General features: G+C 43.1%; 3 protein-coding genes across 6 annotated transcripts in view; 2 read left to right on the forward strand and 1 right to left on the reverse strand.

The window, feature by feature from the left end:
- Positions 1–1,317: 1,317 nt before the first annotated feature.
- On the reverse strand, positions 1,318–7,150 carry LOC106569886 (chromatin target of PRMT1 protein). Of its 2 annotated transcripts, none has more exons than XM_045694717.2 (6): positions 6,834–7,150; positions 5,787–6,163; positions 4,741–4,891; positions 4,208–4,391; positions 2,902–3,051; positions 1,318–2,733 (listed from the first exon to the last, which is right to left on the reverse strand). In XM_045694717.2, the coding sequence occupies exons 3-6, from the start codon at positions 4,879–4,881 to the stop codon at positions 2,516–2,518; spliced, it is 693 nt and encodes a 230-aa protein (XP_045550673.2). In that variant the 5' UTR covers positions 4,882–4,891; positions 5,787–6,163; positions 6,834–7,150; the 3' UTR covers positions 1,318–2,515. The 2 variants fall into 2 exon arrangements, with proteins under 2 accessions (XP_045550673.2, XP_013997076.2); XM_014141601.3 differs by having other exon boundaries at positions 6,080–6,163; positions 6,834–7,149.
- On the forward strand, positions 7,147–17,730 carry LOC106569889 (SNARE-associated protein Snapin). The gene is made up of 4 exons (XM_014141604.3): positions 7,147–7,367; positions 13,987–14,033; positions 14,468–14,586; positions 16,762–17,730. The coding sequence occupies exons 1-4, from the start codon at positions 7,147–7,149 to the stop codon at positions 16,867–16,869; spliced, it is 495 nt and encodes a 164-aa protein (XP_013997079.1). The 3' UTR covers positions 16,870–17,730.
- A 146-nt stretch (positions 17,731–17,876) lies between these two features.
- The window catches only part of LOC106569881 (SMAD family member 4), a 37,902-nt gene continuing 35,136 nt past the window's right edge, over positions 17,877–20,642 (forward strand). For 2 of the 3 annotated variants that reach the window (XM_014141592.3, XM_082961187.1), the window contains exon 1: positions 17,877–19,695. In XM_014141592.3, coding sequence (XP_013997067.1) covers positions 19,667–19,695 — 29 coding nt within the window. In that variant the 5' untranslated portion in view covers positions 17,877–19,666. Of the gene's footprint in view, positions 19,696–20,194; positions 20,545–20,642 lie in introns of those variants that run through there. The other variant, XM_082961186.1, reaches the window with a different exon arrangement.

Here is a 20,642-nt window from a genome sequence, read left to right on the forward strand (position 1 = left end):
CGGGAATGTTGACTAGAGCTGTTACCAGAGAATTTAATGTTCTTTTTTTTTTACCATAAACTGCCTCCAATATCGTTTTAGAGAATTTGGCAGTACGTCCAACCGACCACAGACCACATGTATGGCTTTGTATGGGCGAGCAGTTTGCTGATGTCAACATTGTGAACAGAGCGCCCCATGGAGGCGGTGGTGTTATGGTCTGGGCAGGCATAAGCTATGGACCACAAATACAAATGCATTTTATCTATAGCAATTTAATGCACACAGATACCGTGACAAGATCCTGAGGCCCATTGTTGTGCCATTCATCTGCCGCCATCACCCCATGTTTCATCATGATAATCCACGGCCCCATGTAAGGATCTCTACACAATTCCTGGAAAATGAAAATACTTACTCACCAGACATGTCACCCATTGAACATGTTTGGGATGCTCTGGATTGACAATGTGTGACAGTGTGTTGCAGTTCCTGACAATATCCAGCACCTTCACACAGCCATTGAAAAGGACTGGGACAACATTCCACAACCATTGTCCCACAACCAAATCTATGCGAAGGAGATGTGTCACGCTGCATGAGGCAAATGGTCATACCAGATACTGACTGGTTTTCACACCGCTTCACTTTTTTAAAGTATCTGTGACTAACAGATGCATATCTGTATTCTCAGTCATGTGATTAGGGCCTAATGAATTTATTCCAATTGACTGATTTCCTTATATGAACTGTAACTCAGTAAAATCTTTGAAATTGTTGCATGTTGCATTTATATTTTTGTTCAGTATACATAGTAATTGCTTTGTGATTAAGCTATGAGTTCAGCCATTTTAATTACACAAGTGAATAGGGACTGTGTTCCTCAAGAACCAAAAAATGCTAATTGCAACTATAATGCAGTTGTACTAGAGTGATTACAATTACTACGGAGAAACTTATGGTAAAGTCTTAACATATCAAAGACATTGATGTTGTGTGTGTTTGTGGCCCGCCTGTCAGCTTGCACGATTCTTGGCATTCTCCTTCGACCTCTTTCATCAATAAGGTGTTTTCGCCTACAGGACTGTCGCTGACTAGATGTTTGTCGCACCATTCTTGGTAAACCCTCTACTGTCATGTGTATAAGGCACAGGAGGGCGTTGGTTTGAGATACTGGATCTAGTGCGGCTTGCACCAACGATGATACCACACTCGCTGTAGGAGCGATCCATTTTCATGAAGGGGTGGTGAGTGTATACGGTGATTTAGCCAAACGCCAAGTGGATTAGTCTTGAGAGAATACATGATGGAACCAGTACTCAAACAACAACAACTATGTTAAGAGAAGATGACAATATAAAGTTTATTCTCTTTTCTATGACATTAACCAGGTAGGAGAGGGAATTACATAGAAATTGGAGTTGATAGTTTCATCCAGATGGACACAATCTGAAAATATTTTTCACTCACTTCATTGGAGTGTTGTGTACAACAACCACAGCTTAAAGACCATTTCAAAATGTATACAATTAACACCAGGAGGGAAGACCACTCACTCGTTTGCAACTTGATGGAAATATTTTGCACCTCCTTGTGTAGTTGCTTATTTGGTATGTCTAGCATCCATAAAATTCTTTTAGGGGAATTTCAACTGAAGACATCAACATACTTCAAGTCACCAGAAGCAAAGCTTAAGTGAAGTTGGAGGCATTAAATTGGAGAAAAACACGAAATGATTTCTCTAGAATTCCCCTGGTCATTTTCTTTAGATTTTTTTTTTTTTTTACACGAGAGTCAAGTCGATGTACATTACTGCTAAAACAATAAAAGGAGCATCCATTGCTAAATACAAATCCTAACAAAAACATGGTAGTAAAAAAATAGGTTTAAGAAATATGATAAGTGGATGCTAGTTGGACATGATTATGGCGCTGGGGGGGGGGGGGGGGGGCATGGTTCATACCCTAAAAACGAAGCACTTTTAAGAATTTGGACATAGACGCAAAGTTCAGTAACAGTCCAATTCAGCATCAAAACAGATTCTGGTCCAAAAAGCAGGCCTTTCAGGAACATTGATAATATTGGTTCTTCAAGTCTCTAGTTTGGTCAGTGTCGTCCATTCACGTTTAAGATATTTGCATTCTTCATGCACACTTGCACATACAGAAAAAGGGTTTAAAACTGCAGGTGTGTCTACGTTGCACTGATACCGATAGAATGGTCAAATCCAGATTCAGGGAAACAATCCATTTCAAACAGTTCTCTTCATAGGCCCAACATTTTAGAGTGAGTTTGTATGCATGTGTCGGTGAGTAAGCAGGTTTCCTATTTCAGCCCGAGGTTGTGATCACATCTAAAATTTTAGCCATGTAGTGTGAGACAGTGCACTCAGGGTTTACGTATGTGCGTTTATCATTACGTTTGTGTGGAGTAATAGCACTATACAAGCTTCTCTCCATGTCACCATGTTATCAGTACTGTCTCACTAAGGGGTCTGTTGAAGGAGTCCCTGCTCTCTTGTGGTGGAGGTCCAGGTTCACTCCATGCCCTCTGGGTCAGCCTGGGCCATGTACGCGTCCAGCTCAGCGTCCAGGTTGCCCTTGGTCTTGGACATGTAGGCGTCAAGCTGATTGTCCAGCTGCTCGCGGGTCATCCCTGGGCCACCTCCCCTGCCCCGGCCTCCTCTTGTCCCCCCACGACCGCGGCCACCACCCCTACCGGCAAAGCCACCACGCCCACGCAGACCGCCTCGTCCTGGAGGCAGAGAGATGGTCAACAACGCCAACCAAACTACGATAGAATCACAATGTGTTAACAAAATGGCTGCTGCACAAGTGTTCATGTAAACAAGAAACTTGAGGTAGATTATGACATGTCAATATACAGATTTAATTAATCCCAACTCAAAATCCAGCTCCATACCCCTGGCTCCCACTCCTCTTCCAGCTCCTCTTCCGAAGGCACCTCCACGACCAGCAAACCCTCCTCTCTGACGCATCCCCCTACGGTGGGCCACCCGGCCTGGACCCCCTCTGCCACGCATCTGGCCCATGCCTGGGGCAAGGCGATTCCCTATCACGACACAGGATGTAATAAAAAAAACAGTTAACTAGCGACTTAGCTGAAGGTTGATAACTTATCATTTAGGAATTGAACTATCACATTTCAGTTTAAGAACAAAGTTGTCAAGTGAATACAAAAACCTTCTACAAGCTTATCATTCACCCCCCATCTCCGCCACACCTAACTAAAACAGCTAAAATATTCAAATTCTATGAGGGGGGAAAAAAATCGTGGTTACGCAACTGTACTCCATCTTGTTTTAAGTTAGCCTTGACAGACAGGGTCGAGGTGTTTGCCCATGTATTCTCTCGAATCACCTACTTCCGTTCTAGCTAGGCATGAGGTATTCTGACGGAATAACAATTAGCAAGACTGTAAATGCACTAATATAACTTCAAATGCTATGACCAAGATTGGTTTAAAAAAAATATATATAAAAAAAAAATCACGGAATGGCAGTTATGCTCTGTATGCAACAGATATGCGACGGCAGTGCACATTTTCTATCTGCACCATTACATTCTAAACACAAATTTAAAGCCAACGTGTAGACATCAGGATTATTTAAATTAATTTCACTTGAAGTATTACCGTCATTTTGTAAATGTTTTATTCTAAATGGTTTCTAAAATCAATCCCCTCCACCAGGAGTGTGTAGAAATGGGTGTGGACTGTGTGGATAAGTAGGGACAGTGCAGCTGTTAGATCCGTCACCACATGTTCAGTAGCACAACAGTTGCCAAGATGCCGGGCCAATCAGGACAGCGGGGGGTTTATGGGGAGTGGAGTTACATGATTGAAAGCCACATTCCCTCAGGTTGAGGGAATGATAGTAAACGAGGGGGTGAAGCCATACTTTGATTGACAGCTCCACCTGGACAGACAGCTGGGGTATTCCATTCAACTCAGCAGAGGGCATTTGGTCAAGCTAGTTTACAGATAAAGTCACCCCTTAAAATAACTAAATGTGCCTTTCCCCTATGCAAAAAAAGTACAAGGCCTACATAAAAGCTGTGGAAAGTATATTCCAGCCCCAGGGTAGAACATTTCAGAGAAAACGTTCTTGTCGTAGTCTTTCAACAATTTATGAAGCCAACATTTTCAGGTCTAACATAGTACCACAATATCAATCCAAGTAAGCTTTGCTGTGGGACCAAATGCTCACCTCTCAGAGCCATAGCTCCCCTCAGGACTCCTCCTCTGCCGCGGCCTCGCAGACTTCCTCTGGTCATCCCCCGCATCCCTCCAATGGAAAATCCCCGGCCTCCAGCACCCCCCCGCATCAAGGCCCCGATGGGCCGGCCCAGCCTGGCCTGGATGTTGCTCTTCCCCAGGCGTTGCTTCAGGCTCTGGGAGGGTTAGGTGGAAGATTGATACCAAGTGGCAGGGATAGGGAGGTGGTGAAGCACTCAGCATTTATGTGATCTGTATATTAATCTTTGCTCTACGGTCCCCTCTCTTAACTAGGTCTGCGTCAAGCATTTCAAGTTCCTAATATATTGTGATTTCAAGTGTAAAGCCTTTTTCCCGTTCCCCATCTTACACTTACATAGAACATGGCCTGTTTCCGGTGTCCCATTCCTCTCTCCTTCTCACCCGTTTAGTGCTTCAGATGTCTCCCCATTTGTTTCTTTCTCTTTCCTCGAGTAAGGTGAGGAATTGCAGAAAGACTAAATGAGATGGAGCACGTTATCTCACCTGCTTGTGGTGCAGGGCGGCCTGCACAGAGGGTCTGTTCTCCATCTGCTGGGCGAGGCGGCGGTTCCGGGCGCTGGCCATGTGTTGCTGCTGCATGGTGGCTCGCACACTCACCGCTGTCGGCGCCTTGTTCTTCAGCATGGTAGTGAAGCTTTGGAGGGGAGGGGGAGCGGGACAGAAGGGGGAAGAGGAGGGAAAGAGAGGATACGGAGGGGGAGGGAGGGTTCCAAATCAAGTCATTTCTCATACCATGGACACGGCCACAGGAGCTGTGGTGTGTGTTATGAATGCCCCACTTGTTGGCACCTCACTCTCTTTGTTTCTCTCTCTCATTGTTAAGTATTTGACAACCCAAAATGTCTTTTGGAAGCAATTCAGCACATTTTAGGTTAAAGTAAAAGAAAGTAGAAAGATGGATGAAAAGGCAGTAGAAGAAACACTGGAACAGAAGGGACAGATTGGAAGACAAGAATGAGAAAGGCAGGAGAGAAAATGGAGAGAGCAGAAAGAGGATGTCAAGAGAGGAGAGTGATTGCCACTTACAGGCCTCCCGCCACCTTGTTTTGATGTCATCCGCCTGCGAAAAATGCCTGGCGGAGTTTGGAGGCCCAGGACTGGAGGGGTATCTGGCAACCCAGCCACTTACAGCCCGGACCGTGCCTTGTGCTCACGCCACACATGTGAGAATAGAAGGGGGGAGAGAGAATAGAAGGCGGGGGGTGGGGTTGGTCACGTCCGGGCTAGGACTGGGCACCTAGTCTTATAGAAAGACTTCAGAGCACAGAGAACTGAAAATTAAAGTGGTAGCAAAGAGAGGAAGAGGAGACAAATGGCTAAACAAACAGTCATTTAGTTGAGAGAGAGTTGTGTGTGTAGAGAGGGTGGGAGAGGAGCAGGAGGGTGCTTTGGCGCACCCTCCCCTTTTCATTGGTTTGGTCTCTCCTCTCCCATACGTACAGTATATTTTGGGTTGTGTGACACACAGAGAGGAGTGCCCGGGCATATCAGGAGTGCGGCCTGTGCCCATTCTAGGGCAGTCGCCTTACCAAGCATCACCGTTACCCTCTCTCCTTGGGTCTAAGTGTGCGCTGCTCACACAAAAGGTTGACCCGGAGCACCATGTTTGCACTCCAAACTCTGTTTGTTAAACTTTTTGTCAGCAAATGCTGAATACGGCATGCATTTTGAGTGAGCGGCGCACACGTCGGCCCCGGGCAGCCTAGCGTCCATGTCTGGTCCCCAACAGTGGCCTTCCGTAGTAGAGCACACTAGGGCCGTCTGTACCACTGTTTCGCCCTTCGCCTCGCTTAGTGCTGTCAGGGTGCGTAGCGCGTCTCACCGCTCATTCAGGGACTGCTTGGTGGTGCTTTTCAGCACAACTTTTTGGGAGGAGGGAGCACTCATTTTGACTTCACTGGAACTCCTTGGAACAAGCAACAGACAAGAGAGGGAGGGATAGATCAAATTGGGATGTGCCAGGGGAGGGTGTAAAGGGAGGGGGAGAGGGGACTGGTTAGAAAAACTTCACAAGTAAGGAGATGGAAATACACCCGTGTTGGCCATTTCATCTGTGCATAACTAACTAGTTGTATAATAATTAATTATATTTAGCTGGCAAAATGGTTACCTTAGTTAGTAGATCGCTAGCGTTGGCTAGTTGTGGTATCCAACTAGTTAGTTAGCATTAACCAATAATTGGATGCATCATTTTAATTAAGAAAATACACGAAAGGGCCACGCCACGGGCTCGAAATAAACATATCGTGGACATTGCAGGCACAACGTAACGTTACACGTCCAGTTAATAAGAAATGAAATGTATCACATGCGTTGACTTCACTGCTTTTAAATGACAAACGAGACGGGACATCTACAAAAACTATAGTAACTAGTCGCTGTAGTTAATTAACTAGCTATAAGCAGCCTGTAAGCAACAACAAAAAAAGGAACCTGCAGTGTGAGCTAACGTTGGGCTGGCGTCCCTAACGAGTCTGAATTTTAGTCAACGTAAATAACGTTAACTAGCTATAAACTATTTTTTTTAAGTAAACATTATCTGAAACAAGTTCAGTAGACGATTGGTAGAAACTTACTTTGATCGGTGCTTTTATTGTCAATACTCGTTTCACTTGGCTAGCAAGCTAACTACTAGCTGTACGAGTTATCTTCGTTAACTTGAGCGATGAATCAGTTACGAGTTAGCTAGCAGCTAAGCTAGTTGCAATCGAAAGATCTGGATCCACTTCTCACTTGATGTTTTCTTTCGCCTTGCTCTTTCGGATACTATTAAAATACGAACTATCCTAGCTAGCTACAGTGACTAAAACAGTAACGTTATTTGATGATTATTATTTATTTATTTAAAACTGAGAACAGCCTGTTCTCCCTAGCTCCCTTCCTTACAAAATGGTGCTAACTGACGGAAAATGGAGAGGTTTTATAGCTACGTCACATAGTTACTTCCTGGAGTGGTTTACGTTTGTTGTTGTCACTGTTTCTGGAAGAGAAATGGCTGCCGCTCTAGCTGTGGCTGAGACACCGTCCGGGAAAGATGCAATTGCAGAAGGACTGCTTGACCTCTTAAAACCAGCTGTCCAGCAGCTTGATCTTCATGTACACTCAGTGAGGTGGGTAGCTAGTAGCAATATATGTGCTTCGACTTCAAATGTGCTCGCTAGATACCGCTCCATTCACAGCTAGCTAGCTTGCTATCAAATATGATGCGTTCAAGACAACTGGGAACACCAAAAAACATGGTCAAATCATGACGTGGGTGATCTTTATGTTTAAATGTATGTGTTCTAGAAAGAGGCCCGAGTTCCCAGTTGTTTTGAACGCGGAAATAAGCTAACCCCATAGTCATGACAGTTCCGCGATGCAGCCCTTTCTCATCCCTAGTAATGTCGCGTTCATATGCCAGTCGGAACTAGGAATTCGGAAATGTCCTACTAGCTAATGGTTGAACGCAGCACGTGTAGAGAAATAACAATGTCGTCTTTTTGTAGGCATTAACTCCGCCATGGTGTGTTGGACAATGCCTATGGAGAAAATGAATGGCGTTTTTGGATAAACGCCAAAAATAAAGTCTGTGCTAAAACGGCTTAGATCTTATACGTTTTTGTTCTATGATAATCTTCAACAGCTAACGCCACCTTTAAAAAAAAAATGTAATAAAAAAACACATTAAGCACATAAAGGCTTCATTATTCATAAAGGTCATGCTAACTGACTGTTACCTCATAGAACAAAATGCATTTATTCCAAAACCCTATTATTTCTCCATTATATTTTCCATATGGATGGTTGAACGAACCAGAGGTAACTCATTCTGGGTTTTAGAACTACAAGCTAGTAAGCTCTATAACTACAACCAGTTAGCAAGTCAGAGTTTCCTAGTTCCGACTAGCACGTGAATACAGCGTTAGTTATCAGGGACAGAGATTCCTAAAAACGTTCCGCATCGATATAGTTTAAAGTTTTATTATTTGTATGTACGGGATACACATGGTATACACCAGCCAACAAAATGCTTATGTGACCACTCTTTCTTCAGGCAGCTTTGTTATGACTTTAACTAAGCACGTACTGATAGAGAGAGAATACCTGGGTTATATCAGGGTGGGCATATATATATATATATATATATATATATATATATATATATATATATATATAATGTGTGTGTGTACCAGTAAGTTTGGAAACACCTACTCATTCCAGAGTTTTTTTTTTTTTTTTACTATTTTCTACGTTGTAATAGTGAAGAGATCAAAACTATGAAATAACATGTATGGAATCATGTAGTAACCAAAAAAGTGTTAAAGAAATCAAAATATATTTTAGATTCTTCAAAGTAGCCACCCTTTGCCTTGATGACAGCTTTGCACACGCTTGGCATTAGCTCAACCAGCTTCACCTGGAATGCTTTTCCAACGGTCTTGAAGGAGTTCCCACATATGCTGAGCACTTGTTGGCTGCTTTTCCCTCACCCTGTGTTCCAACTCATCCCAAACCAACTCAATTGGGTTGAGGTAGGGTGATTGTGGAGGCCAGGTCATCTGATGCAGCACTCCATCATTCTCCTTGGTCAAATAGCCCTTACACAGCCTGGAGGGGTGTTGGGTCATTGTCCTGTAGAAAACAAATGATAGTCCCACTAAGTGCAAACCAGATGGGATATCGCTGCAGAATGCTGTGGTAGCCATGCTGGTTAAGTGTGCCTTGAAATCTAAATAAATGAGACAGTGTCACCAGCAAAGCACCATCACACCTCCTCCTCCATGCTTCACGGTGGGAACCACACATGCAGAGATCATCCGTTCACCTACTCCATGTCTCACAAAGACACAGCGGTTGGAACAAAAAAGCTCAAATTTGGACTCATCAGACTGAAGGACAGATTTCCGCTGGTCTAATGTCCATTTCTCTTGTTTCTTGGCCAAAGCAAGTCTTCTTCTTGTTGGTGTAATTTAGTAGTTGTTTATTTTCATCAGTTTGGCCATGAAGGCTTGATTCACACAGTCTCCTCTGAACAGTTGATGTTGAGATGTGTCAGTTACATGAACTCTGTGAAGCATTTCATTGGGCTGCAATTTCTGAGGCTGGTAACTCTAATGAATTTATCCCCTGCAGCAGAAGTAACTTTGGGTCTTCCTTTCCTGTGGTGGTCCTCATGAGAGTCAGTTTCATCATAGTGCTTCATGGTTTTTGTGACTGCAATTGAAGAAACGTTCTTAAAATTTTCCTCATTGACTGACCTTCATGTTTTAAAGGATCTGACCCTTTTTTTCAATGTTTGCCTAAAATACCTGTAGCTCAGGACCTGAAGGAAGGATATGCATATTCTTGATACCATTTGAAAGGAAACACTTTGAAGTTTGTGGAAATGTGAAATTAATGTAGGCGAATAAGACATTAGATCTGGTAAAAGATCATACAAACAAAAAACATTTGTTTTATATTTTTATGATCTTTGAAAGGCCATAATATAATATTGCAGTTTAGGCACAATTTGGATTTTGGCCACTAGGTGGCAGCAGTGTATGTGCAAAGTGTCAGACTGATCCAGTGAAGCAAGTCCGCCCAAATGTGCCGAATTGATACATTTTCAAGTACATAACTATAGAGAACATACATGATTCCATATGTGTTATTTCATAGTGTTGATGTCTTCACAATTGTTCTACAATGTAGAAAATAGTAAAAATAAAGAAAGACCCAGTAGGCCTACAGGACACTGTGTATTACCATGAGTCAGTATGCCCATGAATGATACAGGGGTAAGATATACCATGAGACTGTATATGTACCATGTATAGAGTAATGCTGTGCCTCCACCTAATAAGCAATAAGACGTGAAAGGTTATAATTAGCTTATTAGGAAATTACATGATACACCCACACAGTGACAAACACAACCTTTTTCCTCCACGTTAGTAGAATTTATTCAAACTAAAGATAATGGTCAAAAATAAATTAGAATGACAAAAAATTGAAGATATAGCAATTATCACAAAGAACAATGAGCCACGGAGGACCACAGAATAATACTGAACCTAATAAAACCCTGAGAGAAATTGTAAACTGGTATAATATTAAAACCTCAAAATGAGAAAATGATTTGAATAAGCTGCATAAAAAAATTACTAATATATATATATTTACTTTTTAGTCATTTAGCAGACACTCTTAGTCAGAGCGACTTACAGTAGGGAGTGCATACATTTTCATACTGGTCCCCCGTGGGAGTTGAACTCACAACCCTGGTATTGCAAGAATCATGCTCTACCAAATGAGCCACATGGGCTATAACAAATATGGATCAAAACCTGTAAACAGCTTAAACCCGGGGTAAAATTAGCTAAAGTTACTTTCCAAACCTAGAACCCTAGTATGCTGAAGTTAGTTTGAAACTAGTACCAGAATATATACCTAAAAGCCAGTAGATGATAAAGTTAAAAAAAAAAAGTTTTACATACAATAAAAACCTTGGGGCGCCCCGAAAATAATATGAATAAGTTTGGCCCTTGTTCTTGGACACAGAGGGGTTAAACATTCAAGTTACCATCCATCCAGTGAAGAGATGGGAACCGGACAGAGGGAGCATAGATAGCCGGCATCCGTCAACGAGAGGGCCAAGCCCTCCACAGGATTTAACGGGTGAAAAAACAACAGGGGAGCTCCATCGGTGCCGAGAGAGAACTTGCACAACTGCAGGAAGCCGGTGATGATGTAGTGGTAGGATCAATAGGATCCTGCTGGTAGAGTAGCTAGCTGCTTAGGTAGCTGTACCGACTAGCTTGGCTAGCCAGCAGGTCGTTCGACTGCCCCTCGAGGATGATGACCAATCCGGTGAACCACAAAATTAAACAAGAATAGTGAGTGAAAAGGAACTGGCTACACTCATACTGCCCCTGACTATTAAACAAAAAGCTAATTGAACAATACATTTCGGTGTCGTTGTTCCCCAAGATCACCTCAGTCCTACTCCCGCCCAATCTACTTCACGCCACATCTTACATGGACAGTTCTGTACGGGGACGCAGGCAGTTCCAGAACGCAGACATGAGTATTGCCACACATAATAAATTAAACCCAGTCTTTACAGGGGGTTACAATTCCAATTACTTGCAGGTTCCTTCTCGAAATACAACAACAATAAGAAATTATAAAATATAAGAATGCAAACATAAAGGAAATGGCTCAGTAGAATAGAAAAAGATTTGAGCATATGTATAATAAAGGAAGGCACAATTTATATTCCAATATTTGGGGAAGGGGGAATTTGGGGACAAGTGTTTAAATTGTACAGTATTTAGCAATTATAATAAGAGTCTGGTTGTAACATTTGTGTTGTGTGGCTGTGTGCGTGATAGAGTGCATGTGTGCTAAGGTGCAGAGAATCAGAGCAGGTGGTCAGTCCAGTTCAAGTGTTCAGCAGTCTAATGGCTTGTAGAAAGGAACTGTCTCTGAGCCTTTTGGTATCAGACCTCATGTTCCGATACCGTCCGCCTGACGGTAAGGGAGTGAACAGCTCGTGGCTGGGGTGTGTGGGGTCCTTGATGATGCTGCAGGCCTTCCTCAGGCACAGTTTTGAGTAAATGTCCTGGATGGTTGGGAGCATGGTCCCAGTGATGTACTGGGCCGTCTTCACCACCCGCTGGAGGGCTTTGCGGTCGTCGACGGAGCAATTCCTGTACCAGGCCATGATACAACCGGTCAGGATGCTCTCGAGGGTGCATTGGTAGTATTTGGAGAGATTCCGGGATGGCATGCTGAATTTCTTTAGCTGCCTTCGGAAGTAGAGACGCTGTTGCGCCCTCTTGACAAGAGTGTTGGTGTTGTTGGTCCATGTCAAGTCCTCAGTGATGTGGATGCAGAAGAACTTAAAACTGCTGACTCTCTGTACTGCAGTCCCGTTCATGTGGATTGGGGCATGCTCCCTCCTCTGTTTCCTGAAGTCAACAATGAAATCCTTTGTTTTGCTGACGTTGAGGGAGAGAGGTTGTTGTCCTGGCACCAGTTCACTTACCACCACCGGCCTACAACCGTGGTGTCGTCAGCAAACTTGATGGAGTTGGTGTCATGCAAAGCCACGCAGTTGTGGGTGAACATGGAGTACAGCAGAGGAGTACAGCAGAGGAGTACAGCAGAGGAGTACAGCAGAGGAGTACAGCAGAGGAGTACAGCAGAGGAGTACAGCAGAGGAGTACAGCAGAGGAGTACAGCAGAGGGCTGAGAAGACACCCCTGGGCGGCTCCTGTGTTAAGAGTCAGTGTGGAGGAGGTGTTGTTACCAATCCTCACAGCCTGTGGTCTGCCCGTCAGGAAGTCCAGGATCCAGTTACAGAGGGTGGTGTCCAGACCCAGGGCTCTGAGCTTTGTGTCGAGCTTGGAGGGAACAATAGTGTTGAATGCTGAACTGTAGTCACTGAACGGCATTCTCACATAGGTGTTCCTCTTGTCCAGATGTGTTACAGCTGTGTGAATAGCGATGGAAATGGCATCTTCCGTGGATCTGTTGGAGCGGTTGGCAAATTGGAGTGGGTCCAGTGTGCGTGGCATGCTGGCCTTGATGTGGCCATCATCAGCCCCTTGGAGCACTTCATGATGACCGGGGTGAGTGCGACAGGGCGATAGTCATGTCGCCTTGTTTTTCTTGGGCACTGGGATGATGGTGGTCTCCTTGAAGCAGGTGGGGAATACAGCCTGGGAGAGGAAGAGGTTGAAGATGTCCGAGAAGACTCCCGCCAGCTTTTCAGCACACACTCTGAGGAAGCGGCCGGGGATGCCATCTGGACCGGCGGCTTTGTGAGTTTTCCCTCGAGTTTTATCAGAGAGCAAAAGCACCTGGTCCTCCAGTGAGAGTCTTCCTGAATGGCTCGGTATTGTCTGCCTCAAAGCGAGTATAGAATGTGTTGAGCTCGTCTGGGAGGGAGGCACTACACAGCTGGATTTGCCTTTCTAGTCCGTGATAGTCTATAATCCTTCCCACATGCTTTGTGAGTCTGAGTTGTCGGACATACATTTGAAGTTTGAGTCTGTGTTGTCTTTTTGCGTCCCTAATGGATTTGTGGAGCTCGTACCTGCTTGCCCTGTGCATGTTGTACGCCATCGAGTCATTGGGGTTCGTTCTGCTGGCATTGAATGCTGCCGTACGGGCTCTCAGCATGGTACGGATATCTCCTTTCATCCAGGGATTTTGGTTGGGGTATGTCCGGATTGTTATTGCGGATACAACATCATCAACACATTTCCTATTGAAGCCTGTGACTGACAATGTATATTCCTTAACGTTGATGGATGAGTCTTGGGTGATTCATCTTTGAACATATTTCAATCAGTATACTCAAAAACAGTCCTGCAGCATTGAGTCTGCCTCCTGTGTCCAGTGCCTCACTATTCTCTGTGTTGGTGGCTCAGCTACAACTTTTTCATAACAAGTTAAGAGAACTTACGTAGCAGGTTAGGATAATTAGGTTAAGGTTAGGAAAAGGGTTAGGGTTAGAGAAAATGCTCTCCTAACCTGCTACGAAAAGTCACTTGTATTGAAGAGGTGTGTTTTTAGGGAGGGACATTCTGAATGTCTCCTTTCCTCATTACTTTGTTACTTGCTGTAGCCCAAGTAGGCCTATGCTACAGATGTCAATGTAATCTGCTGTAACCACTCTTTGTCTGTTGTAGTAGAAATGATTGTTACTTTACTATTTTTCTCTATGAATAATGCTATTGTGTTTTCTTGTTATAGGGAAAGCCAGGTGGAACTACGAGAACACATAGACAATCTAGCCACAGGTAAAATGATTTACTTTTACATGCTTATTATGCCTTCCCGGGGAACAGGGAAGTGGAGTGGTGCCAGGTTAATGCACTTGACCCTGTGAAAGAAAGCCCATAGCCAAGCCCATGAAAACCGCTGTGTGAGACAGGCAGACGCTGCTGTGATGTGACCAGTACAACCACAGATTTTGAAGCTCGTGTAAGGCTTCTACAAGCTCATGTGCTGCCTGGGGGTAATTCAATCGAAAGAGGTATAGCCTTTATTCAGAACCTGTGATTTTCATGAGATCATAAAAAAAGTTGTTTAATTATATACAGAATCAATCCTACAGTTGAAGGCATGTATGAGACCTGAATACCTTACCAAAATGGCTGCTGTCTTATCAATTTTCTTTATGGTTTGCCAAACCAGCTTGTCAGTCATCCTCAGCTCATCCCTTCATTTTTAGAGCTGTGCAGGATTAATGAGCACCAGAAGGTGGTGCTAGACCTGGACCCCTATGTAAAAAAGCTGCTGAATGCAAGACGCAGGGTGGTGCTGGTCAACAACATACTACAGAATGCTCAGGTCAGTGGCTCAAAGCAAGAGCTTGGATGCTTTCTTTCTTATTTGCCTGTGCTGTTTTGTGGGCCTTCTTTTACTCCTGTCATTTTACCTAACACTCTATTTGTATGTGTCACTGTGTCCAATTCATTGTCTTAGTGTTCATCCCATGTGTCTATCTAAACATTAAATATGTGGATGAAATGTGTATTTGTTCAATTCCAATGGGCATGGCAATTCTGCTTTGTCTGTGCATTTTGCATTCATGCAGCTCTGCTAGCTACTCAGGTGCAGTGGCGATATTATCATGTAAATCTTGGTGGGGGAAAAAACTAAAAGTGGGATGCATGCCAGCAAAGCCACTAAACAATACATTAATTGCACTATAACGGTGACAAACGGTGCCCACAAACCTACATAAAGATGTCCCAACAGCAGTCCTAACACATTACCACTGCTACACCTGGCTATCAGCGGAGACTTTTCTGGCAGCAAAACAGTTCATTCAGCCTCATTTACATAACTGATATGGCTGACTTGCTTAAACAAATGTGGTTTCTAATGACAATTGAGATTTACAAACTATGGCATAAGGGGACGACAAGCGGATTAAAGGCAATCTGTAATTTTGATTAAGAAATTAATGAGCGAGCTAGGACGGACGTAGTCAATATAACATTTTTTTTTGCACTTTTGAAATGTACAACGACAGAATTCAGAACATGGGCCGTTCTTACAGTGTTCTCCCTGTACACCAAGTCAGAACCGTAGGATAAATAAAGGGGGCATATAAGCAGACAATGAGAGCTCTTACAATATTCAATGATTACATTTCTCTAAAACAGGTTATAGGCTGGCTACATGTGCACCACCAATTCAGAACAGTAGGCAAAATTAAGAGGGGTAAATAGACCAAATTATTAGGGTGAGGCACATGTGCTACTAACATCTTACTACACAACATACACTTAGTATTACTTTCTTAGCTACAGTATACATATCTCCCTGGCATATTACATCATTTATGCAGCAGCATACAATACATTTTTGGACTCACCTTGTGCTGTGCTCACTTGAACAGGAAGGTGGTGGGCGGTTCTCGTGGGCAAATTTTGTCACCCAAGTCGGGCATTCTATGGATTTATTGTGCTTTCAAAACAACTGGGAACTCGGGGGGGGGGGGGGGGGGAAACAAGGTTAAATCATGATGATGTCATTGATCTTCAGGTCGTAGCTCTAGAAAGAGGCCGGATTTACAATTCCTAGTTGGATGACAGTTCAAAACGAATTTTTCCAGTCAAAGCTGATTTATTCCAGACTTCCCAGTTGTTTTAAACTCACTGAAGTCAAGTTTTCGCAGTTCCGTTGTTAATCATTTTAAACTTGGAAAAGAGCCCCTTAATCCCAAATTTGGGACCACACAGCTACGGTCACTGATTCCTTCCAAACCACAAATTTTTTAATTTACGATTTCCAACTTGTTGTGTAATGTTTATGTCCAATAGCCGATGAGCAGCGATATGTTTTATCTATAATTTCTCTTCATTATTTCTCTTCATATGACAAGGATTTGCCAATAGATTGTCGACTTGATTCATGATGACTGCTAGCTAAGATTTTGAAAGTATGATTTTGACAGTCCAATCAAAGCTATTGTAGATATGTGACTTGATGTAATTTTATCTGTGGCCAATGACCTTCAGCCTTCTTGGATGGGCACTTCTAATGTAACTCTATGGCAGCACCCAAAGGGCTAGAATTTTCGAGGTCCACCCTTAGACTTGGCGGTGACCTAGTGTCCCCATGAGTGACAGAACACTGAGCCAATCACAGCGCAACACTCCATATTCTCTGCTGGCTTGCCCCACCACCACAGAAAGCACTGAGCTAGGCTGAAACACCTGCATTTTGGAGCTGCCTTACTCAAGAAAACAAAAGAGACCATGTTTGTATGCAGCTTTATTAACTAAATTATATATTTTTTCACATTGTTTGCAAATTGATATGTGACACGTATTAATGCCAAAATAACATGCAAACCAGGCAAGCCCCAAAAAAATTATTTTATTTTAGCTAAAAATGAGGGGCTCAGGCCCTGAATGACAGGTCGCCACTGCTTAGGTGCTATATAATTTCAAGCTACTGACTTTAAACATTCAATGCTCACTTGAATTTCACTCACTCTTTCTCCCTCTCTAGGAACGGCTGCGACGGCTCAATCACAACGTCGCCAAGGAGACGGCGCGTCGAAAGACCATGCTGGAGACCTCTGGAGCGTTCACTCCTCGGTCGCCTAGTAAACCATGACCACAGCCCCACTCCTCAGCCTGGAAAACAACACAACTTGTGTGCCTACCTCCTGGACTTAATAAAGTTTTCACATTCAACTTTCCACTGGGGTTGGGCGGTATCCAGATTTTCATACCTTCATACCGTTCCTGTACCATACCGGGGTATACGGGATTACCGTCAGTGTGTACAAGGGGCGCTATTTATTTTCAAATGTAAAAAGTGTATATATGTGTGTTGGGGTCCCAACAAATTATAACAAATTACTAGTGAATTCCCATAGCGCATGCTAGCTAAATGCTAACAAGCGAACATAAACTAATTGCAAGGACAAATAACCATCTCAAAAGGCTACTCACAGTTTGCTGTAGTACAAAACAAATATTAGATAGCAGGGATCTTGATCCAGTAGGGATTGATTGTCTTTGCTGTAACCAAGGAGCTTGATCTAGCTGCATAGCTGGAGCCCTGAGATGGCGATAATATATTTGGCACATCATAGATGGTTAATTTATATTTATAACTTATATGGTTAACTTATATATATATTTATAAGCAGTGGCATACCATATGTATTTCAAAATATCCCGGCATGCGGTATATTGCCCAAGCCTACGCTTCACCCAGGTGGGATGTACCACTGCAGCAGTGAGACTAAGGCTATGCTCATTTTACCTGCTGAAACGCCGACCTCACCTCTGCTTTGTGCTATTGTATCAACGTGTACATATCTTGTATAGTCATAAATTACTAATTTACAATAAGACGAAAGCAATTAGAATCAGGAGCGCTTTGCTTCAAAAACGGACACAACTTGATACAATGTTAAGATTGTGCAATCTAAAATTCGAATTTCAAATAAAAATAATTTGAAAGCGATCTGAAGTCATGCTTTTCACCATTGCATATATGTACAGCTTTGCTATGGCCACGGGAGGGTATGGTTCATCCTTAACACATGACACTGTTTGACTAAGGTTTGCCAATCAATCACTTGTCACACTATTTTTCACGTAGGTCATGAAAATTAATTAAACAATGCATTTAATATGTTCAGACATCGCAACTCAAATAGGATTAAGTGTAGAACCATGGGTGGCTGGTTATCCTCAAGTTATGCAAGGAAATATGAGTTTACATGCTTTGGGCGTACAGATTTTTACGAACCTCTTTCCAGAATATGTGAATGGATGCCTCTTCATTCCATTCAAAGCTATGCCCAAAGCTATGCCCAGTTGATAGAACCGGTTCCTCTGAAGGGTGATGTATTTTTTTTGTCTATGGACTCAGTAACTAGACCCGGCAATACAATATAGTGCAGAAAAAAAGATGCAGGGAATGTTTGGAAACAGCCGTCACTGTTTCACGCTTCTAGCAGCAGCTGATATGCACATACGGTTTGTCAAACCTTTTTTCTTGGTTGCATACACATATTTGGCTGATGTTATCGCATGTGCAGCGAAGTGCTCCGACAGTGTAGTAATAATACCTAATAGTACAAAACAACATGTTAGTGACAACGTCTGTACTTAGTAGGTGCAATTGAATAAAACAGAAGCATTACCATTTTCCGGTCCTTTATATTATGAATTGTGCAAATACTCTGTTAGTGTAAACATTTTAGTATAAGGAAACGGTCTTAGTACTACTGTCGTGACATTGTCGTATTGTGTGTGTATAGACAATCAGAGTCCTTAACATTATTTGTGTTTCAGAGGAGTGGTCTGACAACACAATGAAATGTGTTACAGTAGCCAAATATTTACTCTGAAGTTTTACGCAAACACATTTTATTGGTTCAAGATGACAGATCAATATCAAAGTTTAAGATGAATGGTGGCAAGTTAGTATTCTTATTAGCAACTGTTTTCAAGCATTTTAATAGTAAACTTCAAGGACGCCTTTGAAAAATGTGATTTTGAGGGATTGCTCTGTAATTCAAATTTCTGCTCTGTAATTTTAATCACAATTCTCAACCAACACCATCTTTCTCACAAACAAACCTTATGTTTATGTGGATATACTGAACTTAAATCATTTAAAATGTGTTTTCATGCCAAGAAAGACAGCGTTGTAGGAAACTCAGCTCTGACCTACACTCACCAGCCAGTATATTAGGTACACCACCCCATTCACGAATATGGATCGCTCCTACAGACAGTGAGTCTGGGTTGCTATATAAAGCAGGCAGACAGGCATTGAGGCATTCAGTTACTGTTAAATTGAATGTTAGAATGGGCAAAACAAGTGACCTAAGCAACTTGGACTGTGGTATGATCCAGTATCTCAGAAACAGCCACCCTCCTGGGCTTTTCAAGCATGACAGTGTCTACAGTTTACTGAGAATGAAGCGACACAAACAAATCTAAGACTGGGCTAGAAATGCTCTTCCTCTCTTTTAAAAAGTCCTTCACCTGAATACCTTCTTAAGGATTGCGCTCCTGCATAATTGGATCAGTGGTAAAATGCAAAGTATGTCTGCCTCCTATGTCAATACTGAATGTTTTGTAACGAGAGAAGGTAGGTTGAAGGTGACCCAGTTGGGTTTGAGCTGGAGTAGGAGGGAATGCGTGAGAGGGATTTGAGAGTGGGGCAAAGGTCAAGAGGGGAAGGCTTGTGGAAGAGGAATTGATAAAAATGGATTGGGTGAGGGCGGCTGAATTTGAGTTTTATGGTGGCGTCGTCTTAGGTTGGGGTAGTTAGAGAGAAAGAGATGGAGGGAAAGGCTGAGACAAAGTAAAAATCTTACACTGACCCTTGATGTGTTTTTCAGATCAAACTGGATTTTCTTGAATATCCCTGAATTTCCCTGAACATGAATTTGGAGAGAATTTGTGCAGACAGGTATGTATGGCACTTTCAATGGAGAGTTAGAGTTTCACTGTTGTGTAGTTTTTTATGCTTAACTCGTTTGTCTATTGTAATTTAGAGAAAAGCTGCAGGGGGGCTCGAATCTATGAACAACAGGGTTGTTTTCGAAAGTTAGGCAGAAAAAAGTTATCCCACCCCTTTATATAGAGTTGTGTGACTGGATTGTATCACTGTAGATCAAATGTATTACCGAAGACAGGTGTTTTAAATTGAATACTAATTGCCCTATTCATCACTACCTATTCATCACAAGGTTAACAAATTAGGGCCAATGTGGCGCAAAGTAATCGGGATTTAAGAAACAATACAATAGTCATCCAACTTGGGGCGGTGTGTAGGCCTATTTGTAGTAGTCTACAACACCAGTCATTAGTAGGACGGACGAAGTGGAGTCGGGGAAGGGGGGTGAGTGGGTTAGGCAGAGGGGCGTGGTAATCTCTGCGGCGCCACTTTAAAAAAAACAGTCGCGTTGATATGTCAATCTTGACGCGACCCAGACAGACCTCCGCCCGGGCTCTCCCGTGAGAGCCGCATCACTATTGGCTGAGAGCCGCCATCCCTTTGAGACTGGAGGCCGCATTGGCTGGGGCTCGGTGAGACGCTCAAGCGCAAAATATCTACTCTCTTTTGTTATTGTACCGAGCGCGAGGAGAGGTTTGGGGGAGCTAGCAGGATGCACGAGCGGAGACAGAGAGGCTGATATCGACAGGGATAGAAACAGATAGCCCAGGAGGGGAGGAAGGGAATTCGGAATACTAGCTACCTCAGTGCAACACATTCACCACTACTTCTCTCCTAATCCCTCAGTACTCTGGTTGACGTGTAAGTATAGTCAATTTATCAAATTATGCGGTTTCTCGTCAGGCGAGCTCTGTAATCTCCAAGCAGACCAAATACAGTAAGAGACCGGGGAGGAGATT

This window comes from Salmo salar, chromosome 14 (genome assembly GCF_965601325.2).
Source record: "Salmo salar chromosome 14, fSalSal1, whole genome shotgun sequence".
Lineage (NCBI taxonomy): Eukaryota > Metazoa > Chordata > Actinopteri > Salmoniformes > Salmonidae > Salmo > Salmo salar.

Excerpts from the sequence above, each read along its gene's own strand:
- LOC106569886 (XM_014141601.3), bottom strand. The coding sequence starts at position 6,144 with ATGAGTGCTCCCTCCTCCCAAAAAGTTGTGCTGAAAAGCACCACCAAG. Across the intron at positions 3,052-4,207 it reads GGGAGCTATGGCTCTGAGAG|GGAATCGCCTTGCCCCAGGC; the intron begins GTGAGCATTTGG and ends GTGTCGTGATAG. Across the intron at positions 2,734-2,901 it reads AAGAGGAGTGGGAGCCAGGG|GACGAGGCGGTCTGCGTGGG; the intron begins GTATGGAGCTGG and ends CTCTGCCTCCAG.
- LOC106569889 (XM_014141604.3), top strand. The coding sequence starts at position 7,147 with ATGGTGCTAACTGACGGAAAATGGAGAGGTTTTATAGCTACGTCACAT. Across the intron at positions 7,368-13,986 it reads CTTCATGTACACTCAGTGAG|GGAAAGCCAGGTGGAACTAC; the intron begins GTGGGTAGCTAG and ends TTCTTGTTATAG. Across the intron at positions 14,034-14,467 it reads CATAGACAATCTAGCCACAG|AGCTGTGCAGGATTAATGAG; the intron begins GTAAAATGATTT and ends CTTCATTTTTAG.